The sequence below is a fragment of the Anas platyrhynchos genome, chromosome 1 (genome assembly GCF_047663525.1).
Source record: "Anas platyrhynchos isolate ZD024472 breed Pekin duck chromosome 1, IASCAAS_PekinDuck_T2T, whole genome shotgun sequence".
NCBI classification, from domain to species: Eukaryota; Metazoa; Chordata; class Aves; order Anseriformes; family Anatidae; genus Anas; species Anas platyrhynchos.
In genome coordinates this window covers 37,545,675-37,573,610 of record NC_092587.1, presented here as the reverse complement: position 1 = coordinate 37,573,610, position 27,936 = coordinate 37,545,675, and the positions used below count along the sequence as shown (strand labels likewise).

General features: G+C 39.8%; 1 protein-coding gene across 5 annotated transcripts; it reads right to left on the bottom strand.

Annotated features, from left to right (window-relative positions):
- Positions 1–1,166: 1,166 nt before the first annotated feature.
- CPSF6 (cleavage and polyadenylation specific factor 6) lies at positions 1,167–25,754 on the bottom strand. 5 transcript variants are annotated; one of them, XM_027455909.3, is made up of 11 exons: positions 25,597–25,754; positions 18,300–18,509; positions 16,313–16,416; positions 15,400–15,545; positions 14,509–14,682; positions 12,941–13,445; positions 11,596–11,688; positions 10,520–10,635; positions 10,026–10,179; positions 9,079–9,273; positions 1,167–1,589 (listed from the first exon to the last, which is right to left on the bottom strand). In XM_027455909.3, the coding sequence occupies exons 1-10, from the start codon at positions 25,654–25,656 to the stop codon at positions 9,084–9,086; spliced, it is 1,752 nt and encodes a 583-aa protein (XP_027311710.1). In that variant the 5' UTR covers positions 25,657–25,754; the 3' UTR covers positions 1,167–1,589; positions 9,079–9,083. The 5 variants fall into 5 exon arrangements, with proteins under 5 accessions (XP_027311710.1, XP_027311718.1, XP_071890877.1 ...); XM_027455917.3 differs by having other exon boundaries at positions 9,079–9,270; XM_072034776.1 differs by lacking the exon at positions 11,596–11,688 and having other exon boundaries at positions 10,520–10,653.
- Between the last annotated feature and the right edge of the window lie 2,182 nt (positions 25,755–27,936).

The following is a 27,936-nucleotide window of genomic DNA, read 5'->3' as shown; positions in this document are numbered from 1 at the left end:
CTTCAAGAAAAATCAGTAAAAAAAAGAAAGGAAATCAAGAGCTGTCTAAGAGTTGCCTCTTAAAGCCATTTGAGGTCTTGAAATTTAACTTAAAACATTAAGTGCTGCTATTTGAATAAATGAAAATGCTAATAATAAAGCCATTACATAATGACTTAGAATAGATGAATAATGAGCCTTTGTGCAAGGCTGCCAGAAACCGAATTCTTACAAATTACATGAATTTTTCTGTTCACTTATGCTTCATGCAATGAAATTTAGAATAAAATCCTGTTTGTTCTCAAGTTGTTTGAAACATCCACTTGACTGGAAGTCAACTTCCACTGCAAGCTCCAGTGAATTGTTTTTAGGTAAATTTACAAAACCTCATTTGACAGACTTAATTATCGCCACTTTTTGCTAAGGTTATTTCAATATTGCCCATCACTGAACAAGGACATACAAGTGTACCTTCTCTTTCATATGCATGTGTGAATAAACCCCAAAGTATTAAGAAAATATCAAACCCATAAAGTCTGAAAAATGGAAACATCTGGTTTCTTCTGTCACATTTCTAATATACAACTATGTACAGACTGCTACGGCCTTGGGGGTGTAGGGGAAGGGGGAAAACACACACAAGCACTATTACTATAAAACTGTAAACAACTGCAGAATTTTTTATTTTTTTTTTAACTTTTATTTTTTAAAGCTAACCTTTCCACCCCTCGATATGAACAGTTTAAGTTCATATAACCAGTTTAAATTAATATAAACTGTAGTGTCAGCCAGAACCAAGGCTGTTTGAAAGCGAGCAATTTCAGTGTGCTAAAATCAGAGCCCTGGGACCACCTCTCCCCCTGTCAGACCGTGAGGAACTGCAGTTTTTACAGTTTTATATGTCAATTAGCAAATTCACAAGCCACCTAGGCAAACACTGCTAGAAAGCAAAATAGCATTAAAGGTTTTTGGAACCATCTGTCTTCGTATCAAAATTGAGTGTGTGAGAGCAACATTAGTATGTTCAACTCACTGAATGCAAGATTAGGTTGAGGCATATGCAAGAACTATTGCGATGTTTTTAAAGACAGCATCAATGTTTTCATTGTAACATTATCTTTAAATATTGCTGAACACAAGACTTTCCCTGAGGTGTAAACATCAAATAACTTGAACAGCTTTACACATCAGCCCCATTAAACAGTTTATTACAACACTACATCTACTGTAATCAAAGTGGTGCTGTGTACAGACATTATCATATGAACATTTTAACATGAACAAACTACTATAAAAACAAGCATTTACTTGACTTTTTCCAATTGCTTGCACATTATAATTGCCAAATGTATATAACCAGTAATAAAGTTGCAAAAGCTATAAGGTTTAAATCACACAGGTTTCCCTCAAATAAAACAGTTAAGCAACATAAAAAAAGTAAAAGAGCTACTGGTTACCATGTATGCAGATTTGCTTTATTCAGATCTATTCCTGTTCATTTTATCCATGAATCCTTACAGGCTCAGTTCAATCACATGAAGCAAACTGCTGGACAAGCATCTTTCCTTGAAGAACGTATCTTGTCTTGCACGCTGTTCCTCTTCCTTCAGCTGTAATGTGTCAAAATTTGTGATGTAGATTTTGCTAGTCCCCATAATACACAGAAAATTGTTGGCTTATCTATACATACACAAGTCGTGCATCTACTTCACCATAATGTAAACTAACACAAGATACCCGGAAGCAGTAGCTACTTGTTTGTGCAAGAAATTGTTTTCTAGTACAGCAGTTAAAATTGGTGTTGTTGTACAACAGGATCGAAAGAACAAAAATTCCACAGTTGGAAGTACTGAATGGTAAAGGAAGCAATAGCTACTGTTCCTGTGACTGATGGAAACATTTATATAGAACATTTCCTAAAGTATGCACTCTGCAAGAATAAACGAACAAGCACGTAAGGTAATTTTGCCACAACTAGGTTTTTACATTTTTACCTGCCCACTTACAGAAGATTTAAACTGATTTGACATTTGAATAATGCACTGATTGCATAACGAAGTGGATGGCTCACAGCTTAGTAACATTTAAAAGTGCACAGAATCTGGTACCAATACTTTAAAATTTTTAACCTAGTAGCAAGCAGGACAGGCTTCACATCTAAAAAATACACTCTTGAAGTTTTTTTTAACCAAGCAAACCCGCTCTTCAAATAATACAAAATAGATCTGCAGGTTTCCTCACCTAGTTACCCCAGGAAAAAACCCGAACCCTACTCCCTACTCTCAACTGTTTTGGCAAATAAGGAACCACACCATTCAAAGTTAATTACGGAAAGAGTTCACAAAATACTTGGGATGGTATAATTCCATACACTGAATTTCAGTTGAATTCCATTACAAACCAGTTAGCTAGCTTCATTTCAGCAATCATTCACAATTTCAACATTCGATAATTTCAAAATAATTTAAATCAAATTGTTTAAAACCCAACACATCAGCTTGTTCATTTGAAAAACAGACATTTAGAGGAGCAATTTCATGACCATACATCAGTACACAGCTGTCAAATATTCTGCTGCTTTTATAATATTCATAAAACAGTTGGGAAAACAAAGTATTCAATTTTTGTATAGTCAATTGACACATTTCTTCCTCCCTTCCCCAAGATGACCATTAACGATAACTTTAAAAAAAACAAATAACCAAGAGCTTAAGCTGTATACATTACAGTATGCAAGTGATTTAGTCCAAGGCTGAAGCAGCAAGGGGAATTTTTTATTTGCAGACTTTGTTCTCAAGTTATCCATGTATCAACCAGTAACTACTCTGGGTGAACTTTCTTCATCACAGACCCAAGTTTCCACAGGCACTTGTGTTTTTTTCCAAGGTACTTGTATTTTCTCAGTAGCTAAGTGACAAAGTGCTGCCTCCTACCACAAGCAGGCTCATGCAGAGCTGCAGGCTAAGGTAGTGCACACAGCGGAGAATTTCAGGTTTTTAGTGGAGAAACTCGGTGTTATGACAGCTGTGAGTCTGCATGTCAGAATTTGCTGCTCTCATAATACAATTGCTGTGGCAAGAATTATGGATCTTTATCACTTCTATGGCGACAGTTAACAGATCCAAAGCACCGTATATAAAATTTAAAACCCTAGCATAAGAAAGCTTCAGTTCCTGAGAATAACTCGCTAGATTTGTAAGGGCACTTCTGAAACTACAGGAACTTTAAGGAATGCTTGATAAACTGTACTTAGAATTAGTACTTGTCAATATAGGGCTCTTAGGATGGTCAGCACCACAATAAAACTTTTATTTTACTTTATTTTTAAAAACACGACCAACTAAAATCTGAAGTGGGGTAAATTTTGTTTCCAAGTACTCTGCCTGTATACCTGGGCAAAATCAGAACCTTTGCGGTTCCAAAGGGACGAAATTAATCTGTATGGATTATACCTTCATCAACAGCCCTTTTCAGTATTCTACATGCAAGTAGAATATTGAAGTAAGAAACAACTTGGAAAAAATGAATCTGTAGTTAAGCCTTCTTTTTGCAATGCTGTTTGCCAACTGCCTCGAGTTCATGAGCTATCTGTCCCAAGCACGTATGTATTAGGTTTGTACAATTTAACATCATACAGCAATCAAGTTTCTCAGCATTTCTACTAATAAAACCCAAATTGCAGACTTGTCTGTTAAATAGTTGTGGTCTAAAAACTATGTTTTTATGCCAGAACATTTCAGAAATGAAATCCCAGAACTTCAGGGATCAAACATTTTTATACTTATGCAAGATGCAACTTGAGCATTTTCACACCCCCAAACCAGACTCTTACACCAAAACCCAGTAGGTATCATATAAATATAAAGCATCTTGCAGTAACAATTGATTTTTTTCCTTTAATTCCAATCATACAAATAAGCATATGAAAGCTTTAAACAGCTTTCAGAAGTGTGAAAATTCTACAGTAATTTAAAGCTGCATGTGCATACATCTGTCAAGTTTGTAAGTGTAGTTATTTATCTGATATTTTCAGACTGAATTTCAATCCCACAAAATGTTCACATTTCAGTAAAACGCATGATACATATTTATAACCATATCCTAACAGCTCCTAAGAAGGAATATAATTGTCCTTTATTGTACTCTATACATAAAGAAAAAATATACAAAAGCAAAAAACCCACAAAAAAATCAGCTTGAAGGCCAAAATTTGTTTTAACTTTATCTAGATCCCAGACTGTCAGACACCTTCAAGTAGTGTGATGTTTTAGCCATAATACAGCGAGAAGGAATGATTTGCAAGCTTGACTCTGTATTTGTCATTCTGCACGTAAATTATCTATCAGTCTCTGTCCACCATACATGTACAAATAACCTATTCTACCACCACTAGCAACTTCTTCCATTTGTTTCGTTGTTCCCCTATTATTAGTGTACTTACCTGTCATCTTTGATTTGATGTTGATTTTAAGTTCTACACTAAGATTGAACAATTTCTTGATTCTATAAATAATTTTGTATGGCTACAGTTTGTTTCTTTATGTGGCTTTTCCTACTGTCCCAGCCTGTCTACTCACCAGAGACAACTGATGAACAGAGGGGTGTGTTCAAAAACCAGATCTTGAGTTTACAAATCAAAATGCTATGAGGTTGGCAAGTATATTTCACATTAATATATGAGGAAGACATAGAAGGTAGATCAAGTAGATCTGTCTGCCATAGGAAAATATAAAATGAATATCTTTCCCTCTCTCTTTTTGGGAAAAAGATATCAGTTCTCAAACCACAATGAGCAAAAGGAAAAAAATATTTGTTCATTCTTTGGAGAAAGCTGTATGAAACCAATGTTTTTACTTGCAAGTAAAAATTATTTGTTCTAATGTTATAATGACTTACAGATGAGTTTCTTGAGGAACTTCCATACAGCCCAGATTTGTTAATACTACTGATTTCAGAAAAAGAAAAAAGCAGGCTGTAGGGAATCGAAAAACTTAAGTGTGTCTTAAGATACCTCATAAGACAACAAAATTACAGCAATGTTCATGGAGGAAAAAAAATCGTAAGAACATAGGCTTTTCAGTTCACTTGCTTTTTCAAACCATCTTATCACCCTTGAGGAAATGAGAGAAGATACTGAACATTAACAAACAACAGATATGCTTCTGTAAAGCACTGCAACAGCCATAAAACAGAGTTTAAGAAGCATACTGAACAATGGCACTGCTCGACTCTTTCACTCTAAAGTAGATTTCAAGTATTGAATCAGATGCACAAAGCATGAGTTCTCTGATGAGTGCTAAGAAACACATGAAAAATGCCAGCCCCACATATATGTTTCCTCGAAAAATACACATAAAAAAAGAGATTAGGTAAATACTGTTCATAATAGCTCAATACTAATAGGATCTAGAACAATCCTGAACATGTACATATATAACTAGGGTCTTGAACAATGCTACCACGATTCACTTGAGGTTCAGTTATCAACTAGAAGCTTATAAAAACAACCTACAAAAATAGGCATTTTCCTATTATCTACAAGTTTTCTTAAAAGGCTATTTTCATACTTTGATGTTTGCTAACACAGTTACAGGACAGTTCCTACTTACACAGACAAAATATAACGTACCTTTTTAAAACTATCAAGTACCATTTCCCCTTTTAACAACACAAAAAAAAATTACAAACGTGTTAGTTTTTAAACCACTCCAAAGCTGAAACTATTTCAGAGACCTCAGAGCAGTTTCTGAAGAAGCATATGAGCCTCAAAAAGTACATTAGACTAAATGATTTTGCTTACAGTGGTTTGAGAATAGAAAAATCAGAGAAAAGCCACAAAATATGGAATACAAAGTCTACATACATTATCAACTGTTACATTGTTAGTGTATTTTTTCTTTGCAATTCAGTCCAAATCCAGTTTAAATAGGAAATAATCAAACGACCCAATAACAAAAACATAAAATGAAAAACTTAACATTCAGTAGTTATAGAAATTCAGACAGATTAAGATTGGGACAATGTATCAGCTAGAAATACATCATTAAGTATCAGATAAACTAAAAAAATCTGTCTTAAAAAAAGAATCAGGACTCATGCTGATGAAGTTACATTACTATTCTGTTTGTACACATGCATTTTGCTGTTAATCCTTCTCAATACCATACTGTTAGCTTTCTTGACAAGTCAGACATTTGTCTTACACATCTGTTGTTCTCTTTTGTATCTATGTGCAAAGACATTTCAAGAATTTACAGGTAATTCAGGTTACAGTAATTCTGTAAAATGGATTATCAATGCATGTGAAGCCTTACTCTAGCGAAGGCACACAAGAATCTTGTGAGAATTTAATTTTAAATCATAAAGTGTACAAACAGAAGTGTAAATACCTGCTATGGTACATCTGAACTTTGTAATAGGGTTTTATAATGAATACATTTAGTAAGTTACTCCAATTTAATCCATCTCTAACTGTAAGTAAATACAATAATACAAAGTGAATTTCACTGTATACAAAAATATTCACAATGGACCTTTAAAATCCTTCTGAACTAGGTGTAACACTTTTTTACTTTTTTTTTTTATATGCCAGTACAGTATCACATTTATGACTGTAGGTACACACAGAAATAAGAAGTATAGGTGCCATTCATAGGGTGTAGGCACACAGGCAACTTCATGTTACCTGATAAAACACAGTAATGTGGGGAGTAACTCTTCCCAGTACTGCTGATATATATATATAGTGATTGAGATTGTTAAATCTATTTATGAGTATTAATTAATGTAAAGAGCAAAACAAAAAAAAATGTATGGCAACATACATCTCGGTGAAAACGAAACATACAAACCAAAAGATCACTGTACGCTTTTATGTGTGTATTTATATATATAAACAAAACTACAGTAAAGCCTTTCTTCATTAAGACAGAAACAAGACAAAATGTTTACAACTTAACTTTTTAAAAAAATACCAAATATTTTCATTTACATGAGGAATACTAAATTTGTCCTTTAAACCAAATTATTAGGACCTATTTTCTTTGTGCAAGGGTATCTTACCTATGCAACTCCTCTGACAGAAAAGAAGTCCCAGCACACAACAAAGCTGAAAGAAGTTGTATATACAAATCCCACCTGAACTAAGACTGAAACCTCAGTTTCATTTTTTTTTGAAATTGTGCTTTGGAAGTTATAAAATGCAGCAACCTAACAGTATTGGACATGTTTTCTTAGGGTGAGAGGGTAGGGAATCTGTACTGGTCAAGAAATTCCGCATCTACATCCACAATAGTCTAAATACACAAAAATGAAAGCTATATTAATAAAGCACATCAAGGGTAAAAAAAAGTTGCCTTAAGTTCCATGTTAACAATTTTTAGTATACCTTGCTCATCTCCAACAGAAGTAAAAAACTCATTCAGCTCAATGGTTACTTCCCATTAGTAACTATTGGCAAATTTCACAAATATTATTTTATGATAAACGGGAAAAATCCAAGTCAACAAGAGAAACTGGAGTTATTTCTGTTAAATCTGTATTTTTATGTTCTGAGATTTTTTTCAATTAAGAACAACACTTGCTATTTTTATGCCATTCCGGAAATGTTTCTATCATTCCATTTCTGATGACAAAGTGGCATGAACTACTGCCAACTTTATTTCAGTGTCACCTTCCTATTAAGCCTTTGACTCCCCTTCTCAACATCCATTACTGCTTTTTTAGAGTATGAACCCAAGACAATATCCCGCTTAACACTCAGTAGACTAGTGCATTTAAGATCAGATTTTGTTTTCTCCAGAAGGAGTCAGTGACACAAAAGCCTAGCACGGAAAAACTGACATTCAAATAATGCAAAATTATAGAAATATTTTTACTTAGGAACAAGTTACAATTTATATGATTTCTAATATGCTTTGCTCTATTTAAGTTCTGAAAACGAATTTCCATGAATAAATGCCATAAGCAAATCTGGAAATTACATTTGGGGGCAGACATAAGAAATGGAAGTTGGGCAGACAGGCAAATCTGCTGGGTTTCAGTTTGAATGTGGATGTGGTGAGAAAATTCTAAAAATGGAAAAGACTACTGCAGCAAAAACAGGTAGTTTTGTTCTGTTCTCCCCTTATTGTCAAATATAAGGAATCGTGAGCAGCTCAAATTACCAATCCTCAAAATTGTACATCATATAATGTGATATACATTATATACATCATATATGTATTTTAAAGCTCTCAACAGTACACCAAAGAAAATGTTATTTATCGTGCCACTCTGTAGCTACCTAGACATTTGATGCATGAAAGACTCCAGAAACATGACATAAAAGAACATTTTAGCATGTCAACAAGCAGAAAAGAACCAACCCTTGTGTTGTACATTTGTTTTTACTAATCTTCAGAAAATGACTTTACTGTCAGAGAGGGCAGGGAATGAAAAAGCAGGTTGGTGGGGAAAAAACGACCATAAATCTTATTGAAGATAACACCTAAATTTAGCTAAAAGACAGGAAAAAGTGACTGGCCACATTTTAGAAAATAACAGGCAAAGTCTATCTACATTTCCTGAATTTGAGTAAAACTCACTGAAACAAAAAGAAAGAATCTACTAGTGCAAGGACGACAGCTGTATGTACATGTTCCCTACACAGATACAATCCTCACGTGACATATGAAGGGCTAAATGCTGCAGTCCTCACACAACTAGATTTTTTTTTGTTTTAGAATACAAATGATAAATACAAACAAATTTCATACGATCTTTGAAGATTACAAGAGAGCAGACATCAGTCTGACTTACTGCTTAATAAGAAATGGCTTGATTGCACTTCATAACAATTAAAAACATTAATACCACCTAAAATTAAAAAGAAGGCATGCCAACTGCAGGAAAGAGTGACACAAGTACTCCCTCCCAAGACCAGTTACCTGTCATTACTTACCTGACTCCGTTTCAGATGCTAAAAGAAGAAAGTAATTCAGTACGTTCTGCAGGACCATTTGAACGCAGACATTAATGGTGTAAATAATCCCAGATCTAGAGCACTTTTAGTAATTCAGTAACAGTAGAACAGCAAACTTAAAGAACACAAATGCTCACCTTCTTTAACGATGGCGATACTCCCTCTCTCTGTCTCGTTCTCTGTCGCGATCTCTGTCGCGATCACGATGCCTCTCTCTTTCCCGACTTCTTTCCCGGTAATAGTCATCATGGCGATCTCTACTACGTGATTTGTGGCGTCTACTTTTTTCTCGTGACCTACTGTGGTCCCTCTCCCTGGATCGTTCACGTCTTCTAAAAGAAATTACTTCATTAATTTTTTTTCTTCAAAACACAAGCCACTCACATGCCAATTCTGTATACTGTTGACTAGTAAGAATTGGATCAAAAAAGTATATATGAGAGAATCATCTCCTCAGATGTGAGAGAAATAACTCTTCGCTGAGATGCAGAGATGTTTTTGTGTATAACATGGAAGATATGAAAGGTGGTGATGGCTAAGAGCAGTTACAAATAGGTGTCATCCACTTCATAATCAAGGAAAAGTCAAAAAGCACACGTTCAAAATGGAGGACAGCTGAGATCATCCTCTGCCTTAAATGATTAAATTATTCCGACAACATGGCTGCTCATTGGGGTACTGAAAGTATGGGCCAAAACCAGATGTCTGTGTTTTTATCATTCAAAATATAAAAAAAGATGTTTGCTACATTATTTTTCAATAGCAAATTATTATCAAATTATACACTGGACAACTTAACTGATAAAGTAAAATTCAATTTTGAAGCTTACAGGCTGCAATACTAGAAAAGGATACTAATTAAGAACTAAGAGTTTAAAAAGTCATCAGATCAATTTTAAAAACAGGATTAGTTAAAAGGCAGATTATTTAAATTCAAAATCCACACTTGGTTCTTAAACACATTTCTTGTGCAGATGAGCGAATCACTAATCTTATCGCGTGACTTAGTTTCTTTCTCCTTTGTGAACTAGTCTTGCCCTACACCTTCCCCTTCAGAAGGGCAGATGGAAGAGGAAAGTTTTACCTGGATCCAGAACCATAAGACTTGGACTCAATTCCATGAAGGCAGTCTTGAAGAGAGCTAATAAGAACTTTACAACGATCATCAGCAGATACTTTGGACTGTTTAATTAAGGAAATTGCAGTTACCAGGGTCTCTATAGCACTTCCATAGTCCCCTGAAAACAATATAAAATCACTGTGAGAAAATTATATCAACTAAAACAAAAAAAATTCTATCTGTAGTAACATTACCATTCAGGATGTCTTCTCTTCAATAACCATCCAGATCATTTACTGTAGGACTAAGCATTAAAATACTGTCCAGATCAGTACTCAGAAAGCATTCACAGACATCAGCTGGAGCACAGTACAGAAACAGTCATAGGTTGTATCTAACTTCTGCCTCCTGAAAGCCATATTAGCAAGACACGGCTTCAAGGCTGTGGGTTTCCTGATAGAAAAACTCTACTCTTTCTAGCTGGGTAGAATAGAAAACATTAATAAAGCTTTACTAACCAGCACTGGCATCTGATACAGCTCTTGAAATGGCACTGCTTGAGATCGCCCTATTTCTATTCATGATTTCTTCAAATTCTGCTTCACTTAGAGGTGTCCTTGCAGCATCCATTTCTCTGAAAGTAATAAAACTACTATTTAAAAGATTAAGAAAATGTTAAGGAGTTATCATTGCAGTTTTAACAATCCAAGTTCACAACTTTAAGCAAAGTGACAAACAGAAAAGAAAGCAGGATCTGGGTTTGGTTTGTGTTAAGGACCATGTTACAGTACAAAATCCTGAAAGCTTAAAAAAGGATAAAAACAAACAAACAAAATAAATAAATAAATAAAAGTATTCTTATTCATCCCACCTATTTTGAAAATTCAGCAGCACTTGAAACTGTGCTTTACAAATATTTATCATTTTCATAAAATCCTTCAAGGTATGTGAGCAGATATTACCCCAATTGAATGGATGTGGAAAGATATGTACACAGATAACGCAACTTTGAGCAAAACTAGGAATCTTCTTATGAAAATGATGGAATTAAAACTGTATGATACCGTTTTCCAGATTCTTAAGTAAGACCAGAGTACTGTAACTTACAAAAAGCAACTATAGTCTGTCATTTTTAAAACAACATATTATCCGAATGACACTTCAACATTTTACAGCTAATTCTAGTATTTATTTCTGGTCAAGTTCAAGGTACTTCAAATATATCTACAAATTGGTCACTGTAAAGAAGAAGCAATAAATGAGAATCCTTGTACTCATTACATTTTAATTATTAGCTACCTATAAATGGATTACAAAGTAACAGAAGTTAACCCAAACAATATTGTTCTCAGAAGTTTTGCAGCATCCTATTAGCCAGTCTCTGAACGATACACACGATCCAAAGAAATGTGTTAAGAGATAAAAGTTGAGACTGTTAAACTGACCCCACTGCTTGATATTTCTAAAATAGCGTTAGTTCTTCTGGTAGAAAGAAAATGCAGAATAACAAGCAATGCTATCCTCTTAAGTGCAAGAAGTGGAATAAGATCCTATAGCCAGTTTAGCATAAGAGGAAATGTCTAAAAATTCATACCTCCCTGAGTTTTGAGTATTATTTTTCGTGTGCCTCCCATAGAATGGAATATGTAATTTTTCTCTTATGGGCATGTTATTTCCAGTGAAACGCCTATGATATATAATTAATGACAATTTAAATAGTTATGGATGATAGTTTTAACATTACTAATGAAAATACTGGACAGTAAGTTATTCTGTCCTATCCCCACTCCTTCCCTCCCCAGCCATGCTATCAACTGCAGACAACTTAGATTTTGTCCATCAAAAAAAAAATAATAAAATACCTTATCTTTATTATATTTCAGGCAATTAAGCCAAATGCTTGAATTTCTACATTTTCTGTATTAACATAATACGTACAAATGCTTGCTTTTCTTTTTTTAAACTTCGTGCTCATATGTAAAAGAAAGATTCAAAGCAAAGTGCCTGTGCAGAGAACATTTTAGGTAAGGGAAGTCTCTCTAAATAGCAGTAGAAGTCTCTCTAAATAGCAGTAAAACCACAAGTGACAAATCCACACCTAACTATGCATAAGGTATCTTACAACTTATCCCAAGATGTTCTAAGAAATACAAATATGGTGAAAATTAAGAAACAGCAGTCAGACATAGATGCTTGAAAGCACAGATGAAAAAGATGTTTCCAATGATGTGAAACACTTGACAAGGCAAGTCAGAGAGACTCAGAAACCCTGGCCAAGATAGGATTAACCGCAGAAAAGGCCACTGCTACGAGCACAGCAAGATTGTACCAAATAACCAGAAAAGGCTTAACAGAAAAGGAAGATAAAAGTCTTGCAGTAAATTCCCACCTGTTTTTTGAGACAAAGACTAACTTTGAATTGAATCCTTCAGGAAAGAGACAAGCAGAGCTACTGAAAGATGAAAATAGTATGGGCTTGGTGTGGCACCATACTCAACATATGCACATATTCCAGGAGGAGAATTCCAAAGCATTCTAAAATGACAGCTTGCAAAGCAAGACGGCAAAGGAACAAGTGAGAATTTTGAGTTAAGACAGAAGCACAACCACAAGCTACTGATAGGAAGTGATATAGTAAGTTAACATGTAGTACACATGGAATAATGACACTGCCAAACACAAACAGTGAAGACAAACAGTTCAAAGCTGAAAATGGAAAGTAAGATTACTAGTGTTGCATTTTAGGATTTTCTTACTGCTACGAACATATTTCTTAGCGTTATTTCACTGAGAAGTAAACGGGGCAAATCTGAAGACTGATTAGACCTCTTCCACTTTTTTTCTCACTTTTAACTAACATTTGCATTAAAAAGAATGATCAAATGCGTCCTACAAGGCATAAAATCTGCTACGAAGCACATTACACCAAAAGCTCTCACCTGCCAGGTGGCCCATAGTCACCTCTGTCATATGGTGGAGGTCGGCCATAGGGATCTGTCGGAGGTGGGCCACGGCTGTCTGAAGTAGGTATGCCACTATTGGCAGGTGGGGGGAAGAAAGCTGGATTCACGTGTGGTGCAGGCGGTGGAGCACCTGGAGGTGGCCCAGGGAGATGTGGAGGAGGAGCGAGAGTCAGGGGAGGCCCAAGAGGCCCAGGTGGACGAGGGGGAAATGGACCCGGAGGTGGAGGTGGACCCTGCTGAGGTGGTGGAGGACCTGGTGGTGGCCCGTAGCCTGGAACTGGTGGTGGAGGGCCTGGAGGAAGGGGCCCGAGAGGAGGCTGACCAAAAGGCTGTCCTGGAAACAGAACTGGTGGTGGTGGACGGTCACCACGATTAGGAGGTCCAGCTAAAGGAGGTGGGAGGACCTGACCAGGAGGTGGAGGGCCTGGTGGGCCTGGTGGACCAGGAGGACCTAACGGTGGACGTGGGGGAGTTTGTCCAGCTAAAAAAAAGAAAAAAGAAAAAAAAAAAAGAAAAAAGTCAATATAAAGAAATGAGTTAGTGAAATAACTTTTTCTTCTCAAAAAAAAAAAAAAAAACCCTCACTGAACAATTTGCAACTTGTGTAAGACATGCATGTCTTGCACTTTGGGGTCCAGTAGCTTAGTAAATTTATAATAATTACTTCATTATGAACATCTAAAGAAAACATTAGTAAAATGAAAACAGACCACAAAAAATCACTTAACCAGTTGCTATTGCTATCGAAATAAACCAAAGCTTACAAAAAAAAAAAATATTACACCCTACCTACCCCTACAGCTTGCCTTTCATACGGGGCATAAGATATAATGTTTATTAAAAAATATGCGAAAAGCTATACTGGAGAATATTTGGCTCCTACATTTACCATACCTACTTTCAGGTCCTCATTAGTGTTTTTTCAACCTACATCCCTTTGACTGCTAGTAGGAGATCCACTACAGAACGACGTCTATTAAAACACAGCGAAGCTGAAATGAGAACTTCACTGTAATACAAGCCTGATGTTTAAACAGAGATTTGTCCCAGATCAGATACCTGACTATACACAAACACCCTGCTCTTTAAATTTTGGTAATCTAAGTGCCTGCTAACTGACCTGTCACTGGGCATGAATCAAAGCTAAATTCTTGTCTTGTGCATATTTGTAATGCAATGACAAGCAGTTACTACACAGTCTGCAACGCAAGTATTCTCACCCCATATAGCAAATCAGAACTACACCATAGAAAATACAAGTCTACTCTGTAACGTGATTTACCTCAATCTTTTTCATACTTAAAGAGACATGTACATTGACACACTATAAAGAATGTCCCTACAAACGCTGTTGCTATCTAATTTAGGAAGCACAACTCTGCATTTCAACAACAGAGTAGGGTAGACACCTACAACCCAGTGGTAAACGATCATTATAGCATATTAAGTGAACTGCCTTGATTTTTGTAATTTCCAAATAACTCCATTGCATTAATAGAAGAAAACAGAAATGTAAACAAAACCCCACACATTAATTGTTTTACCTGGGAAAGGTGGTGGTGGCCCTCCCGGCCCTGCTGGCCCAGGGAATCTGTCTCCACCTGGAATGGCACCAGGAAAACGGCCTCGCCCTCTGTTACTTGGTGGGAATGCTGCTCGTGAGCTTCCTCCTGGAGGCCCGGCTTTACCTTCCCCTGACATCTGGCCAGACTGCGTGGCTGTGATGGAAAAGCAAAAGTGTAATTATGTAAGTCAAAACAGGTTAAAGCTTTCCAATTCTCAGCCCGAAGTTTTATGCAGCACTGAAGTAAAACTTTATGAGCTTTTCCTTGTTCCTCCGCACCTAAGAAAATAAGGGGCCAGAGTGGAGAGGGAAAAAATGCTTTGCTAAAATACAGCAGTGTTCCAGTATCCCCATACAAATGGAACAGCAACTGGGGAGACTGTCAGTCCTTGCTTTAATGCAGCCTGAGGCCACTCACTGTTAGGACTAGAAACCACGAGACAAGGTGTTGTAGGAAAGCACATCACAGAATCTCTCTTCTCCACCTGATCATAAGCACAACTTATCCAGACATGAGAATTTAGTCCCATTTGTCTACGAATGTCAAATTTCTAAATACTCGTGTTTTATTTTTGTTTGCTTTCAGTTAAATTCACAAGAAGGAATTCAGAAACCTTCTCCAATGGTAAGACAAACGTTTTACAAAGCTGCAATCTTCTTCCAGTAAGTGCCATCTCCTGCTAAAACCACAGACCTTCAATATATTGATTTTTTTAGAGGATCTTTTTTTTTTTTTTAACAAAACTGCAAATTCATTTACATAAGTATTTTATAGCTATTTTAAGCTGCACAGAAATTATCAGATGCTGAAAAAAAATGCAGTATGGCTTTTGGAATTATTTTTCCAAGACAGCACACTAGAAAGACTTACTTTTCCTTGACTGCATTTCAAACTGACTCAAAAATTGTTTATTACATGGAGTAACAACAGGATTCTGCCCATGCAATTCTCTTTTAGGCAGCAAGTCCATCAGCTTTTTGGAGGATGCTTCTGATCCCACACCCACAAGGGCAAACCTGAAAGGAAGAAAAAAAAAGGTTACACTGCAGTTTTTCCATTCCTTGGAGATCCTAATGCCTCATGAATAAAAGTTTAACAGAGTAAGCGGAAGGACACCTGAAAACCAGATCAGAAACGCTTTCACAGATCTTAGCCAGTTTTAAAGACAGATAAAGTAACTCATTCTAAGATATGTGAAGAACCACAATGCAAGTATAACATGCAGCAAAATATACAACAAAGTTTGTTTTCTGGTAGAGTATCAACACACTATATATGAACTAATATGATCAAGTTATTATCAAGAATTCACTGTGTTCTCATTACTACTGCCATTAGTACTAAGGAGAGACAAAGGCAGTCAGTCATGCATGGAAGATCAGACTGCCAGTGAAAAATCAGCTCGAGCACTCACTTCGAACAGTTAATAGAAAAATCAGGCATTTAAAAATGACTCAATAATGGGGCTAAGGGGAAATTGTATTTACATTAGGAAGAACATCATTGTCACTACCACACTAACTGAAACTTAGGAAAAGAGTCTTCATGAACATCACCAATAAAATTTAACATACTAAATAGTAAGACACGCAACACTGCCATAAAACGTACATCTGGAATTTAAATCATTAGTATGAAATTATAAGCCCAACCATCACTGGATGTCAATAAACAAAAGCAATCAGTTTACATACTGACAGTCATGAAAAATCAGAACTCTTCCCGATGCCCATCCTCCCCAAGGCCAGTTCATTTAAAGAAAAAGGAAGTGACAAGTTCTTACCCTTTAGACTGGCCATTAGCACGATTTTCAAAAAATTTTATCTCCAAAATATCATTTACCCCCAATGAATGAACTGCTTCAGTTAAGTCTTCATCTGTTGTCCACTGAAAAATATATTTTAAAACAATATTCAGTTATGAAAACTTATCTGTAACATCAAGAAAAGAACAACCAAATTTTACATGTTTTTTTTTTTTTTGTGCGAGCTGTCAAGAGGAATACTTTATTCAGGTTGCCAGTATTTTCTGACTCTTACAGAGCAGTCACTGACATTTTAAAATTCCCAGAAAATTAGTTTTAAAAACACACACTTCCTCATAGCGTGTGTTGCCCCAGTCCCACCACACAGTATACCAGCTACAGTACGCCAAAAAAACAGTTACATCTGACTAACTTTTCTGAAAGCACTTTTTCAAGAGTATCAGGCTTAAACCGAACTATTTTCAACCCAAACGATCCTATGATTGATTCTATTTTAATAACCGTTACATTTTTGGACATGCAGTCCATTTTTTTTCTCCTATCAATTTCATCTCCAAACCTAAAGTCTATTTTTATCACCCTATTATTAAACTGGTGCTCTTTAAGACAGCTTTGATTAGTGAGAGCCTAGACACTATTTGCACAGAAGTAGCAAGATTTACAAACAGAAGATGGGAAAACCAGCACAAAACCTATGTTATTAACAACTGTTTTCACTTCAACCCACTTGCTCTATCTTCCTGTTAGTTACTATGTAATGTTCAACAATTTCACACATATTCAAAGATGTGTAACACATTAAAACAATTAATACTCATGGGTTTCTTCCTACTTCTCTAACTCCATCACCTCCTTAAATCTGGTATGGAAACTTCAAAGCAGGCTTTCAAGATTCTCAACCACTTATCTGACCTCCCTCAAATCAAGGCTTCTTTTAAAACTTTAATAAATTACTTTGCTGAGATCTAAACACAAAGGAAACAAATGTAATAGTGACGCTCAAATGAGTGAATGCACTTGTTGTGGTAACTTCATTTGTGAAGCCAAATAATGAGTAATAAGCAAAAATAACAGTACACAGTGGCCTATCTACTTTGGAAACCATGACTTTTGACTTGGATGAGTTCAGCTGATTCCATTCATGTATTTTAGAGCAGTACAACTGTTAAGTCAATTACTCTCTTACTTAACAATTAGCTCCTGAAACTAGGATACTATAAAATTAATGAAGTATCCACAAAGCATTCTTTCTCAAGCTTAGCACTAGCAAAAAATTCATTGCAAGGGAAAAAAAAATGAATGAAAATTTTGCATGCATGGACTTTGGTAGAACTGGATTTCAGGTGAAGAGAGACGAGCTCCAGTTAATTTAGCTACTGACCAGCTACTTGCATTTTGATTAAGCGCAATCGATTCTAAAATACTTTAATGCTGACAAAAGTAATTGTCTGAAGGGCAATTGTAGTTCAGGGAGTTACTGTTACTCCCAAGACTGCAGAAATAAGCCTCAGGGCAAATATGTGAAAACAGCTTTGTTGCAAGAGTCACTGCTCTGGAAAAAGGCAAAAAATATTTTCAAGAAAATCCCAGAGAATCTTAGTTTCTTTATAAACTAAAAACTTTAGAAAGGGATTACTTAAAAACAGGTTTGTTTGGTAGCCTTAAAGCATCTCCAAGCATAAGATATTTGACAGTTTAAGCTTGTTCTCTTTCATTCAGTTCTCTGAAAAGATGGTGGTACCACAAATATCCCTTCATAGCACTTAGAACAGCAGAGAAAACTTTAAAGGTAATATTTACTGAAAATTTAATCCATTTTTAGACATCAAGACAGCTCCAGGCAGGCTCACTGAATTGCAGGTAAAAAAAAAAAAAAAAAAGAAAAAAACCTTATTTGCTGCACTTTTAATATTTCATATAACAATTCTTAAATGAAAAAACACAAAGAATTATGTTCACAATTTTCAAATTGCCGGCTTCACCTGAATGGTAATAAGGTACTTACCCAAGTAAGATTTCCAATGTACAAGGCAATTCTCTTTCCAGTATACGTGTAGACAACGTTTGGTGCAGCTCCTTTACCTACATCGTCTCCAACTGATGGTGGGAGAGAATCCATATAATCACGATCTTCTGGGGCATCTCCATTATTTGCAGACGGAGAAATTACATCATCGTACAAATCGATCTGATCATGTCCACCATATTCAGCTTCCTAAAATACAAAAAGCACCTAATTATTAGTTTAACATTCTTAAAACTTAGTGCAAAAAAAATACTCTGACAACATTCCACAGACACAGTTAGTTTGACCTAACACCTATACAACATCATCCACATCCATTTTCATCCCCGTGAAAATATACCAAATTCTTATGACTTCTAATGGATTCTAAACGACCAAAAAAAAAACCAACAAATACCACCTCCAACTAGCGTTTGGCACTGCAACGCTTTCAAAGCTTTCATATAAAGAGAAAACCCAAGACACAAGCCCTGCTCCCAGAATTACAGCCATCAGCAAGTACAAGCTATATGCAAAGTTCCAGCATTTTTATTTTTTTTTTAATCACAACATTTGGTAGAATGAACAGACCAAGCTTCAAGAGGACCAAACGGATAAACTCTTGTATTTCAGATTTCTACTGCATTCCAAACTTCAGTTTTACCTCCTCATTCACAGAGAGGCCAGAAAGGGACAGAATTCTATTTTATTTCATTAAATTTAATAAACCTTTGGGTTTGCACCTATTAAATATTTATTTATTCATGGGTTACAGAGGGACTATTCTACAGTATCAAGGCTGCCTCCGGAACATTTTGGTTGAGAAAATTATCACGGGGTTTTGGAGTGAATCGCTCCCTTCTCCGTTGAGTCGGTACAGCTTACAGCACGGTTCTGTCCAAGTGAAGACTCCTTCCAGAGGGAATGGAAACGTGAGTTTCTTTCCCAAAGCTCCACTTGCTGTGCTCAGCAACTGCATACTACCTGCTATGTGCAAACACACGGGTCAAAATCAACCAGCAGTCCCCCAGATACACTGAATTTTAAGCATAGAAGGAATATTTGGTCCAAAAGACCAGACTGAATTTAGCCTGAGAGAGACCACGAACACAGGGCATTAGGAAGATGGAGAGCCCTGAGCACCAGCTACCTCAGGCTGCTGATGCACTCTGAGCAAGACATACTGCTTTTGACTACAGAGGCAGCTGTACTCTCATCACAGAAGATGGGCAAGCAAGAGAAGAGTTAAAGAGAATCTTCTTCACAACAACATGCAAAACAATTTTAACACAGTGTAAACTTCATCAGTGGAACTGCTTAATTCCAAACAGGAATGAATAGGTGGTGCAGATTTGCATTAAGGAATTACTTTTCAAAGACTTCTCGCGATACTTTCAATTTGTCATCTTATACAAAGGCATCCATCATACTCATCGTACACCGGAGCAAGTCCAGAGAAGGGCCACGAGGATGCTCAGAGGGCTGGAGCACCTCTCCTGTGGGAACAGGCTGAGGGAGTTGGGGTTGTTCAGTCTGGAGAGGAGAAGGCTCTGGGGAGACCTTACAGCGGCCTTCCTGTACCCAAAGGGGGCCTGCAGGAAAGGTGGCTCTGTCAGGGAGTGTAGTGACAGGACACAAGGGAATGGCTTTAAACTAAAAGAGGGTAGGTTTAGATTAGATAAAAGGAAGGAATTCTTCACTATGAGGGTGGTGAGGCACTGGCACAGGTTGAGCAGTGTTTAACGTTAACCTTCAAAGCTTATATAGTGACTTCTGGAAGTGGTTTTGCCATACACAGAGGTTGTGCTTCAAACAACTGCAGAGGGTTCCTGGACTCTTCCACGCCGATCCAGCACAGAAACTGCTTCTCCAAGTTTTGATATTGGAGGTATTTCAGGGGCTGCTATCTGGTGAATGTGCATCTACAAACCCACGTAACCATCTCAGATAGAACAGCTCCGGATACCAGATACGGTGATCAGAGAATCAACTTGGATTTCACAGAAAACAGACTGCAAAGCCGGCAAACTTGGTTGAAAACCTCCTATATTCACAATCATCATCAGATGATCAGCTCTCTTGGAAGCATAAAAACATTCATTATCAAGTGCTACTCCTGCCAAGAGGATAGCGCTACAATAAAAAACAAAACCTGATACGCAAAGTTTCGGCAGCATCAGTCAAGCAGATTTGATCCTCAGTAAACTGCACAGGCCCCACATACCCTGAACTTCAACAGGAAATCAACGTCGTTTGAGGTAAGTTTATTTTGGCCACATTCAGTAAGAGTTTCATATTTTCCCTGAGTGTGCCCAGCTCTCTGTCAGTTTGATTCCTCCTATCATCACAATTAATGAAAGGAGGTTCAAAGAACCGCCTGGGACAGGCTGGGACACGGTACCTGACAGGGAGATTACGGCTGATGTCACGAGGCAATTAAGGAAATCCTCTGCTGAACGTGGAGTAATTCTGCCCATTTGTGTGGGGGTGATGACTTCAGGGAAGTAGAATTTGGTCCTGGTAGACAGATCCAAACAAGCAGCCACCAGTCTTACGGCAGAGATACACCAACCTCTCTCTGAGAAGGCTGAGCTCAGCATTGCCAAGTACCCACCAGAGCAGTTAGCAGTCCACAGCTCTGCTGCACCTCCTCAGCAGCGAGAAACTCCTCTGAAATGGATCAAGTTCCTATTATACAGGCTTTCGGATCACCGTCAAAGGAGAGAGAATTACCTGGGCGCTGCACGTTGAATGTAATCTCTTTGTCAGCTTGCCTGACAGCATCAGTGCCCTGATTTAACTCAGTAACGACGCAGCAGCAAACCTGATGCTGCTCACTACAGTCTCTCCTCACATCGTGCTGGTTTTGCAGCCAGCGTGGAATTCACTCAGCAGTCAGTCAACAAGGCATGTGGTTAGATGATTAAGAGTGATCTGAGTCAGCAGCTGCAGGTGTAGATAGAAGAGACCCGAGATCTCTCAACGGCTGTTACCCAAGATCCAAAAACCCCTTCCTCCTTCACACGCGGACCATGGAAACTCACCCCAACACGCTCTTCTCTCCTAGATGCAGATGAGTAAGAAGGAATACAGGAAGCCCTGCTCAAATAGCTGAGGCTGGAGAAGTAAATGTGCCACGCATGTCACATTGCTGGCTCTGACATCACCTGACTTCCTCAGTTAAAAGAAGAGCAAGCACAAGAAGAAATGGTTTCTGCTCAGTTACAGCCATTCACAACCCTGCTGATAAACACGCCAAGAAACAGGCTGCTGTCTGAAACCTCAGATCATTTGCTCTGCAAAATCGGGTCTGAAATTCCCCATTCAGGGCTATTTGACTGGCATTGGGGGAACAAAAAGGGCATTGGAAAGATACACCATAAAAAACTCACCCCAGACCAGCTGTCACGCTACCAGTTACTCGGCCCCTCCCCGGTATTTTACATTTTAATTACGCTCACAGTGTTTTGCAACATTCAGAAATGAAAGGCAAACACATGGAACATCACAGTCATCTGCAGAAGGGACAAATTAAGTGTTACTTCTTTCTGAAACTTAGCAGCCATACTGCGAGTTGCAGCAGAGAATTGGTCTCTCTCCCCCTTTACCCAAGGCTGTTTTGGAAAATGCTGCCTTATTTTTCAGGGGTATAATTTCTTTGAACAGTATATGCATCTCTCAGATCTGCTTCTTCCCTCTGTTCAATGTGAGAGTCAAGTGCTAAATTACATCCCCAAGATGACAGAAGTGACAAAATTTCATGAAAATAATCACTATAATTTCTGAAAAAAGCACTCAGTTAATAAAAAGCAAGTTATCCATCTTCTCCTTTACTACTTTTGCCAATTCAAAATTACAATGCATGGAGTAAAAAACTCGAAATACATGTTAGCAAACTCACTTTAAAAAACAGTGGTAGTCCAAAAAAAAAATCACAAGAAACAGGCAGAAACCCTTCTGGTTCTGATTAGCGCCCGAACGCAGAAGCTGGAAGTCTAACAGAACAGCAGGCCCTTGGTGTGTCGGAAAGAACACGCTGTCTGTGGCAGGAACATCTACGATGGGGACACGTTTGTCGGGCCATAAGATTCCCATTTACACTACAGACCCAACCACTCTCAGCTTTTATTATGTATTAGACAAAATAGTTTTTGTCTTTTGCTGCTCCAGACCACGAGGCAACAGAGTGACATGTTCCCAGGACTCTGCAGCCACAGAAGCTTTCAGCCTCCTAGCTGCTTACTCCATCTAAAGCACTTCTACTAGCCAGCTACAAAATACAAAGTCAGAACTCTTTAATTTCTCATTTGTTAGGATTTAATTATCAAACCAGAACTCTTCAAGGCACAGTCAGATAAACCCACGATGCAACTACACTTACCATAGTATAAACAAGAAAGCCTTTTTGCCCCAGCAAGAGATCCTTCCGATCACGCAGATGATGTAACAGTAAAGCAGAGATACATGCTGATTAAGCTGGCAGTAAATACTGTGTGTTTTTAAAATAGTTTAATTATGTGTGTATTCGTATGCATTCCCTGGAACAGCAATTCCTGCTTCTTACAGGTCACCAGCTACGCGTGCAGGGAGCGCTGCGTTTCAGAAGCTCATCTCAGAACAAGACCCTACACTTAACGTGAAAGGCTCCTGGGTGGAGAAGCCAGCTTCAAAGAAGAAAATAAAAAATGAGTCAAGTAAAGTACCCAAAAAAGGAAATACAATAAAAAAAAAAAGTTAGATGCAATTGGCGGGAGCCAAGTGAAGTAAAGCTGTAAGCACAAGGACAAGAGGATGATGAACAATAAGTTAATGAAAGGGGAAGAGGCATCGCAGACACAGTTCTGATGAGCTCCAGATGGGATGGAAAGAAGAGCTCTCGCTGAACAGCTCTGACTTGGAGTCAAGTCAGCCAGCTCTTTGCAACCTATGGCTGGTTGCAAGCCAGTCCTCAGCTTTCATTCAGCTCAGCCAGCCTGGAACCCCACGGGCTGTGGTCTTTACTTCACCCTTCTAGCCTGTGGCTCATTTACTGCTAATCAAGTGGAACATCTTCCCGCCCCCCGGACAAAGGCATTAAAAATATCCCCGAGGACGAGCACCTCGAGGCCCGGAACAGGACAGGGCAATGAAGGGAAGCTCATCAAGCCACAAGCCCTAAAAGATCTCCTTACTACAGACACAACCAAAAGTTTTGTCCTGGCTTTGTTCAAAATACAGTTGTGCTGTCCAAAGACAACCAAAAAACTGACAAATTAGATTTTTTCATCCCTGCTACTGACAAAACTTTTGGAAAAGGTTCCTGCAGCCTAATTCAAATGAATATTGAGGAAGTGAACCACCGAATTCAAGAACAACAGTTGATTGTTTTACTTATCAAGCAAACTTTCCTTTCAAACACAGCACCCCTTAAGATGCCTGCTACCCAAGTTGCCATCAATTCCACTGTTTTCTCCCCACAGCATTTGCTACCTGTCATCTTCACCCCTGCACAGCTCTGCTGAACCACGTCCTCCGTGCCATCAATTTAAGCTGTCAGCTTCAAATCAGAAGCCATGAGCAGAAGTTTCAAGAGGGCCTATCACAAGGACGTCAGGATTAAAGGTAGTAACACCGTAGGCGGTAACAACCAGCTTTTGTTCATGCTTCTCAGAAGGAAATGGGGAAGTGCAGAGGTGTCAATCACCCCCAGTACAAATTTCTATTTTAATGTAGCACAGCTCAACTGAGCAGGTCGTGAGACAAGATCAAAGTCTCAAAAATCAAACTTGGAAGAGAATAAACAGCCAAATTTTACAAAAATGAGATAAAAGAACCAAGCTGAGAAAAAATGGGCACCAGTCCCTTCTCACTTTTCTCCCCTATTTTCTACTCTGCACGACTCAAGAAGTAGGGAAGCATCAGCTTGCAAAAATTTAGCCCTAGCGGGATTGCAACTGGGGTGAGCACGGTGAAAAGAGCAAAAGGAATCCCTCACAGATGGAAGAAGCTAAGCTACCACAAGATCGTCTTCATTTGTGCCAACAGCCTTCCTAGCAACGTGCCTACAGGTGATACTGGGATCAACCAGCACTGAGTAGCCCAGGACCGAGGTGCACAGAGAACCCCCGTCGGTTTTGCTCTGGCAGCATATGTGCGCGCTGTGCTTCCAGCCAGGAACTGCTCTGCTTCGAGGGCTTCTGCATATATGAATGAAACATTACTGGACTCAACTTAGTTTTTCAGGAAAACTTGATTCGTTATCAGTACTTCACCTGGAAATGTCCAAAACAAAGCCAAAATTAATACAGAAGCTGATGGGATGCACTCATATGCTAAATGGCATTTGTGCTGAGGTTCAGCCCCACTTAAATTCCTGTAACTGGTCTTCGGCTGCAAGAAATAAAGTTTCCTGAGATGGCTTTAGGTTGTCAGCACGACTAACTCTGAATCCCATAACCTAGTATCTGTCTCCCAGTTCTCTGGGGGGCGGGCAGGCACTGGGCACCACTCGGTGAGCCCGGTAAACCTGTGAGAGCGGAGTTGTGCTTGGTTCCTGCCATTCTAGGTCAGGAACAACGCGATCTGGGGCGGCACAACCTGGGGAAGGGCAGAAATCGCGAGCAGGCCAGCTGGCACGCCAAGGCACCGCAAAAAAGCGGATTTTGGAGGGAAAGCGGAGGAGGGGGCAGGACAGAACTAGCAAAGTCGGCCACTTGGAGCCCGCGGAAGTTCTGCGCGGCTTCCTCATCAAAATAAATCTCCTCTTACGGAGAGATGCGTTTGTATTTTTTTTTAAAGTACAGAACAACGAGAGCAAAATAAATAAACAAAGCAGAGGGCAGCTTCTTTCCCCTGTGCTGCAAAGTGAAGCTGCCACTCGTTGGGCCTCCCCCGCAGCGGGCGGGTGGCCGGGAAGCTGTTTGCTGCTGTTTGCTGCTGCTTTCCCTCCGCCTGCGAACAATGGCAGCGGCCCGGCCCTGCCACCACCGGGGGGGGGCCGGGGAACGGCACCGGGGAGGGGACGGGAGGGGAGGGGAAGGAAAGGGAAGGAAGGCGGGAGGAAGGCGCTGCTGGCGGCACCTTGCTCCGTGCCCACCGGGGAGCTGCGCTCAGCGGCCGGGCCCCCTTCCCTTCCCTTCCCTTCCCTTCCCTTCCCTTCCCCTCCCTCCCCTCCCCGCCCCCTCCCGGTGCAGGCACAATGGCGGCGGGGAGGCCCGGCCGGGCCGTGGAGCCGCGCTGGGGGCCCTGCGGGCGGCGAAGGCGGGGCCGAGCCGAGCCCGGCCGAGCGGAGCGGAGCCGTGCGGGGCCCGGTCCGTACCTGGTTGAACTCCTCGCCCACATCGGCGTAGATGTCGATGTGGTCCACGCCGTCCGCCATGATCCCGCCCGGCCGCGCCTCGGGGCCGCCGCCAGCCGCGCCCGGCTCCGCCGCCGCCGGGAGGGGGAGGGAGGGGGCGGGGGAGGGGCCGCGGCGTCACTTCCGCGCCCGCTTCCGTCCCCCCCTTCCCGCCCTACCCGCGCTGGGGGTCGCTGCCCCCCCCCCCCCCTCCTCCCGCCGCCGCCATGTCGGGCTGAGGCGCGGGGCTCGCCCCGTGAGGCGGCGGAGGGGGGGTGGGGGCTGCGCAGAGCCCCTGCTGGTCCCAAACCCGCCAGCAGCCCCTAATGCACCACATACACAGTGTTATTCACCACGGATAACGTACTGTGTTGGGCATCGTGTTGCATGCCCCAAAAAATAACAACAAAAAACACCCACGCACACCTTCTGTACCTTCTGACCTGACAAAATAACTCGTTTTTTCTTCAGACCGCGTGAAAATAACGCAAAAAGGTCACTGGAATGAAAGTGTGGAGTGCTGTTCACAAGTTGATTCATAGAATCGTGGAACCATGGAACCATAGAATCCAGAACGGCTCCGTTTGGAAGGGCCCTAAACACCCACTCAGCTCCAGCCCCCTGCCATGGCAGGGACACCTCCCTCCACACCAGGTTGCCCAAAGCCCCATCCAGCCTGGCCTTGAGCACCTCCAGGGATGGAACATCAACAGCTGCTCTGGGCAACCCCTTCCAGTGCCTCACCACATTAAAAATTTCCTTTTCAATGGCTGGGGGTGGTTCCCAGTTCCTGGACCAGCACCTATGTCCCACACTCTCCTGGTTTCACACTGGGTCCAAGACCCATGTGGATACTGCCTCTACCACACTGCCCCCACAGTGTAGTTTTCATTGAAAGGCAAGATGAACGGACCATAAAAGAGATGAAAATCACAAAACCACAACAAGAGACATGCTGTGGAGCACACTGGCCAACAGTCCAAGCCCCTGGGCATGCGGGTTCTTAGATTATTCCAGGAGTCCCTATCCATTTTGTGGCATACTAAAATTTACCAGGTGCTGACATCTTGTGTCCTATCTGGTTGTTAATAGTTCTGGAAGCCAGAAACCCAGCAGCTGGAGATTGTTCTCAGCTACACTGGGCTTTCCGGGTTAGAGGAACTAACAGCTGCCTTACTCTTTGGCAAAGATCAGAATGTCACCTGAAGATTTGCTAAGGTGCTTGCAGGCACTGTTAAAGTACTGAGATTTAAATAAGTTCATGTGTTTGCTTAATGATGAACTGGTGTAGTGACTAGTATTTTACCATCACAACACGAAGCACTTTGACACAACACTGCTATCCATCTGGCCATGCTGAACAAAATTACCAAAGTCAGGAAAAATGAACCCTTCCTATCCTACAATCTGACCAATTCATGGGAGATGGCAGGTTGTGTGCAGATGGATGTTTTATATGCATCTGGATGCAGTAAGAAAGTTGTGTGTACATCCTAATGATGTTTAAAGGGGCAAGGAAATTAAATACAAATGAGAAAGTCATTATACTCACCTCAGCAACCACCTCAGGGATCACCACTAGCATTTGAAGAACCCCTCCAGGGGGCTTTGAAGAGGTGGGAAAGGACACTGCCTCTTTGCTCTGGGAGATAATGAAGGGCGACCAGTGAAGCCCTTAGACCTTTGCCTGTGTTTTGTTTCTCTGCTCACGAGGCTTTTCCACTTCAGAGCCTTTCTAAATAACTTCAGTTATTTATTGCACACAGGCATTAACAGAATATAGTACAGTCATTTTTGTTCTTATATACATACCATTAAGCAAATTCTGTAAACAGTGTAAGAGACTAAATATTATGCAAGCTGTTCTATTTAATTTCTGCTGTGTTTTCATTCTTTTCATGAGTAGACTCAATAAATATGTCTTCAACTTTCTTGTGGTCACCAGTAGCTTCTTCATGAATTATCCTCTTCATGGAGCAGCTTAAGAGTTGATCCACTCTAGTGGAAATGTTCGTACTTCTTATTTTGTACACAGCAAAATCATTTAGACCATATGTTGCCTTCTCCCCGGAACATTCAGAGGCTGAGGCAGAGCATGGGCTGAAGCAGAAGTGTGGTGGTGAGAGAACTGTCAGTGGTATGGGAGGAGTTTTGTAGGGGACAGCAAGTTACAAAATGATTGCACGCCTTCCAAACCCATTGCCCAGCATGAGCGCGTGTGATGGCAGATGAGCTGGTGTCTTCCATCAGCTCTTCTTTCATACCACACTGTCTTTCATCTGACAGCAACAGCTGGAGCTTTCTGTGTAACAAAAGAAGGAG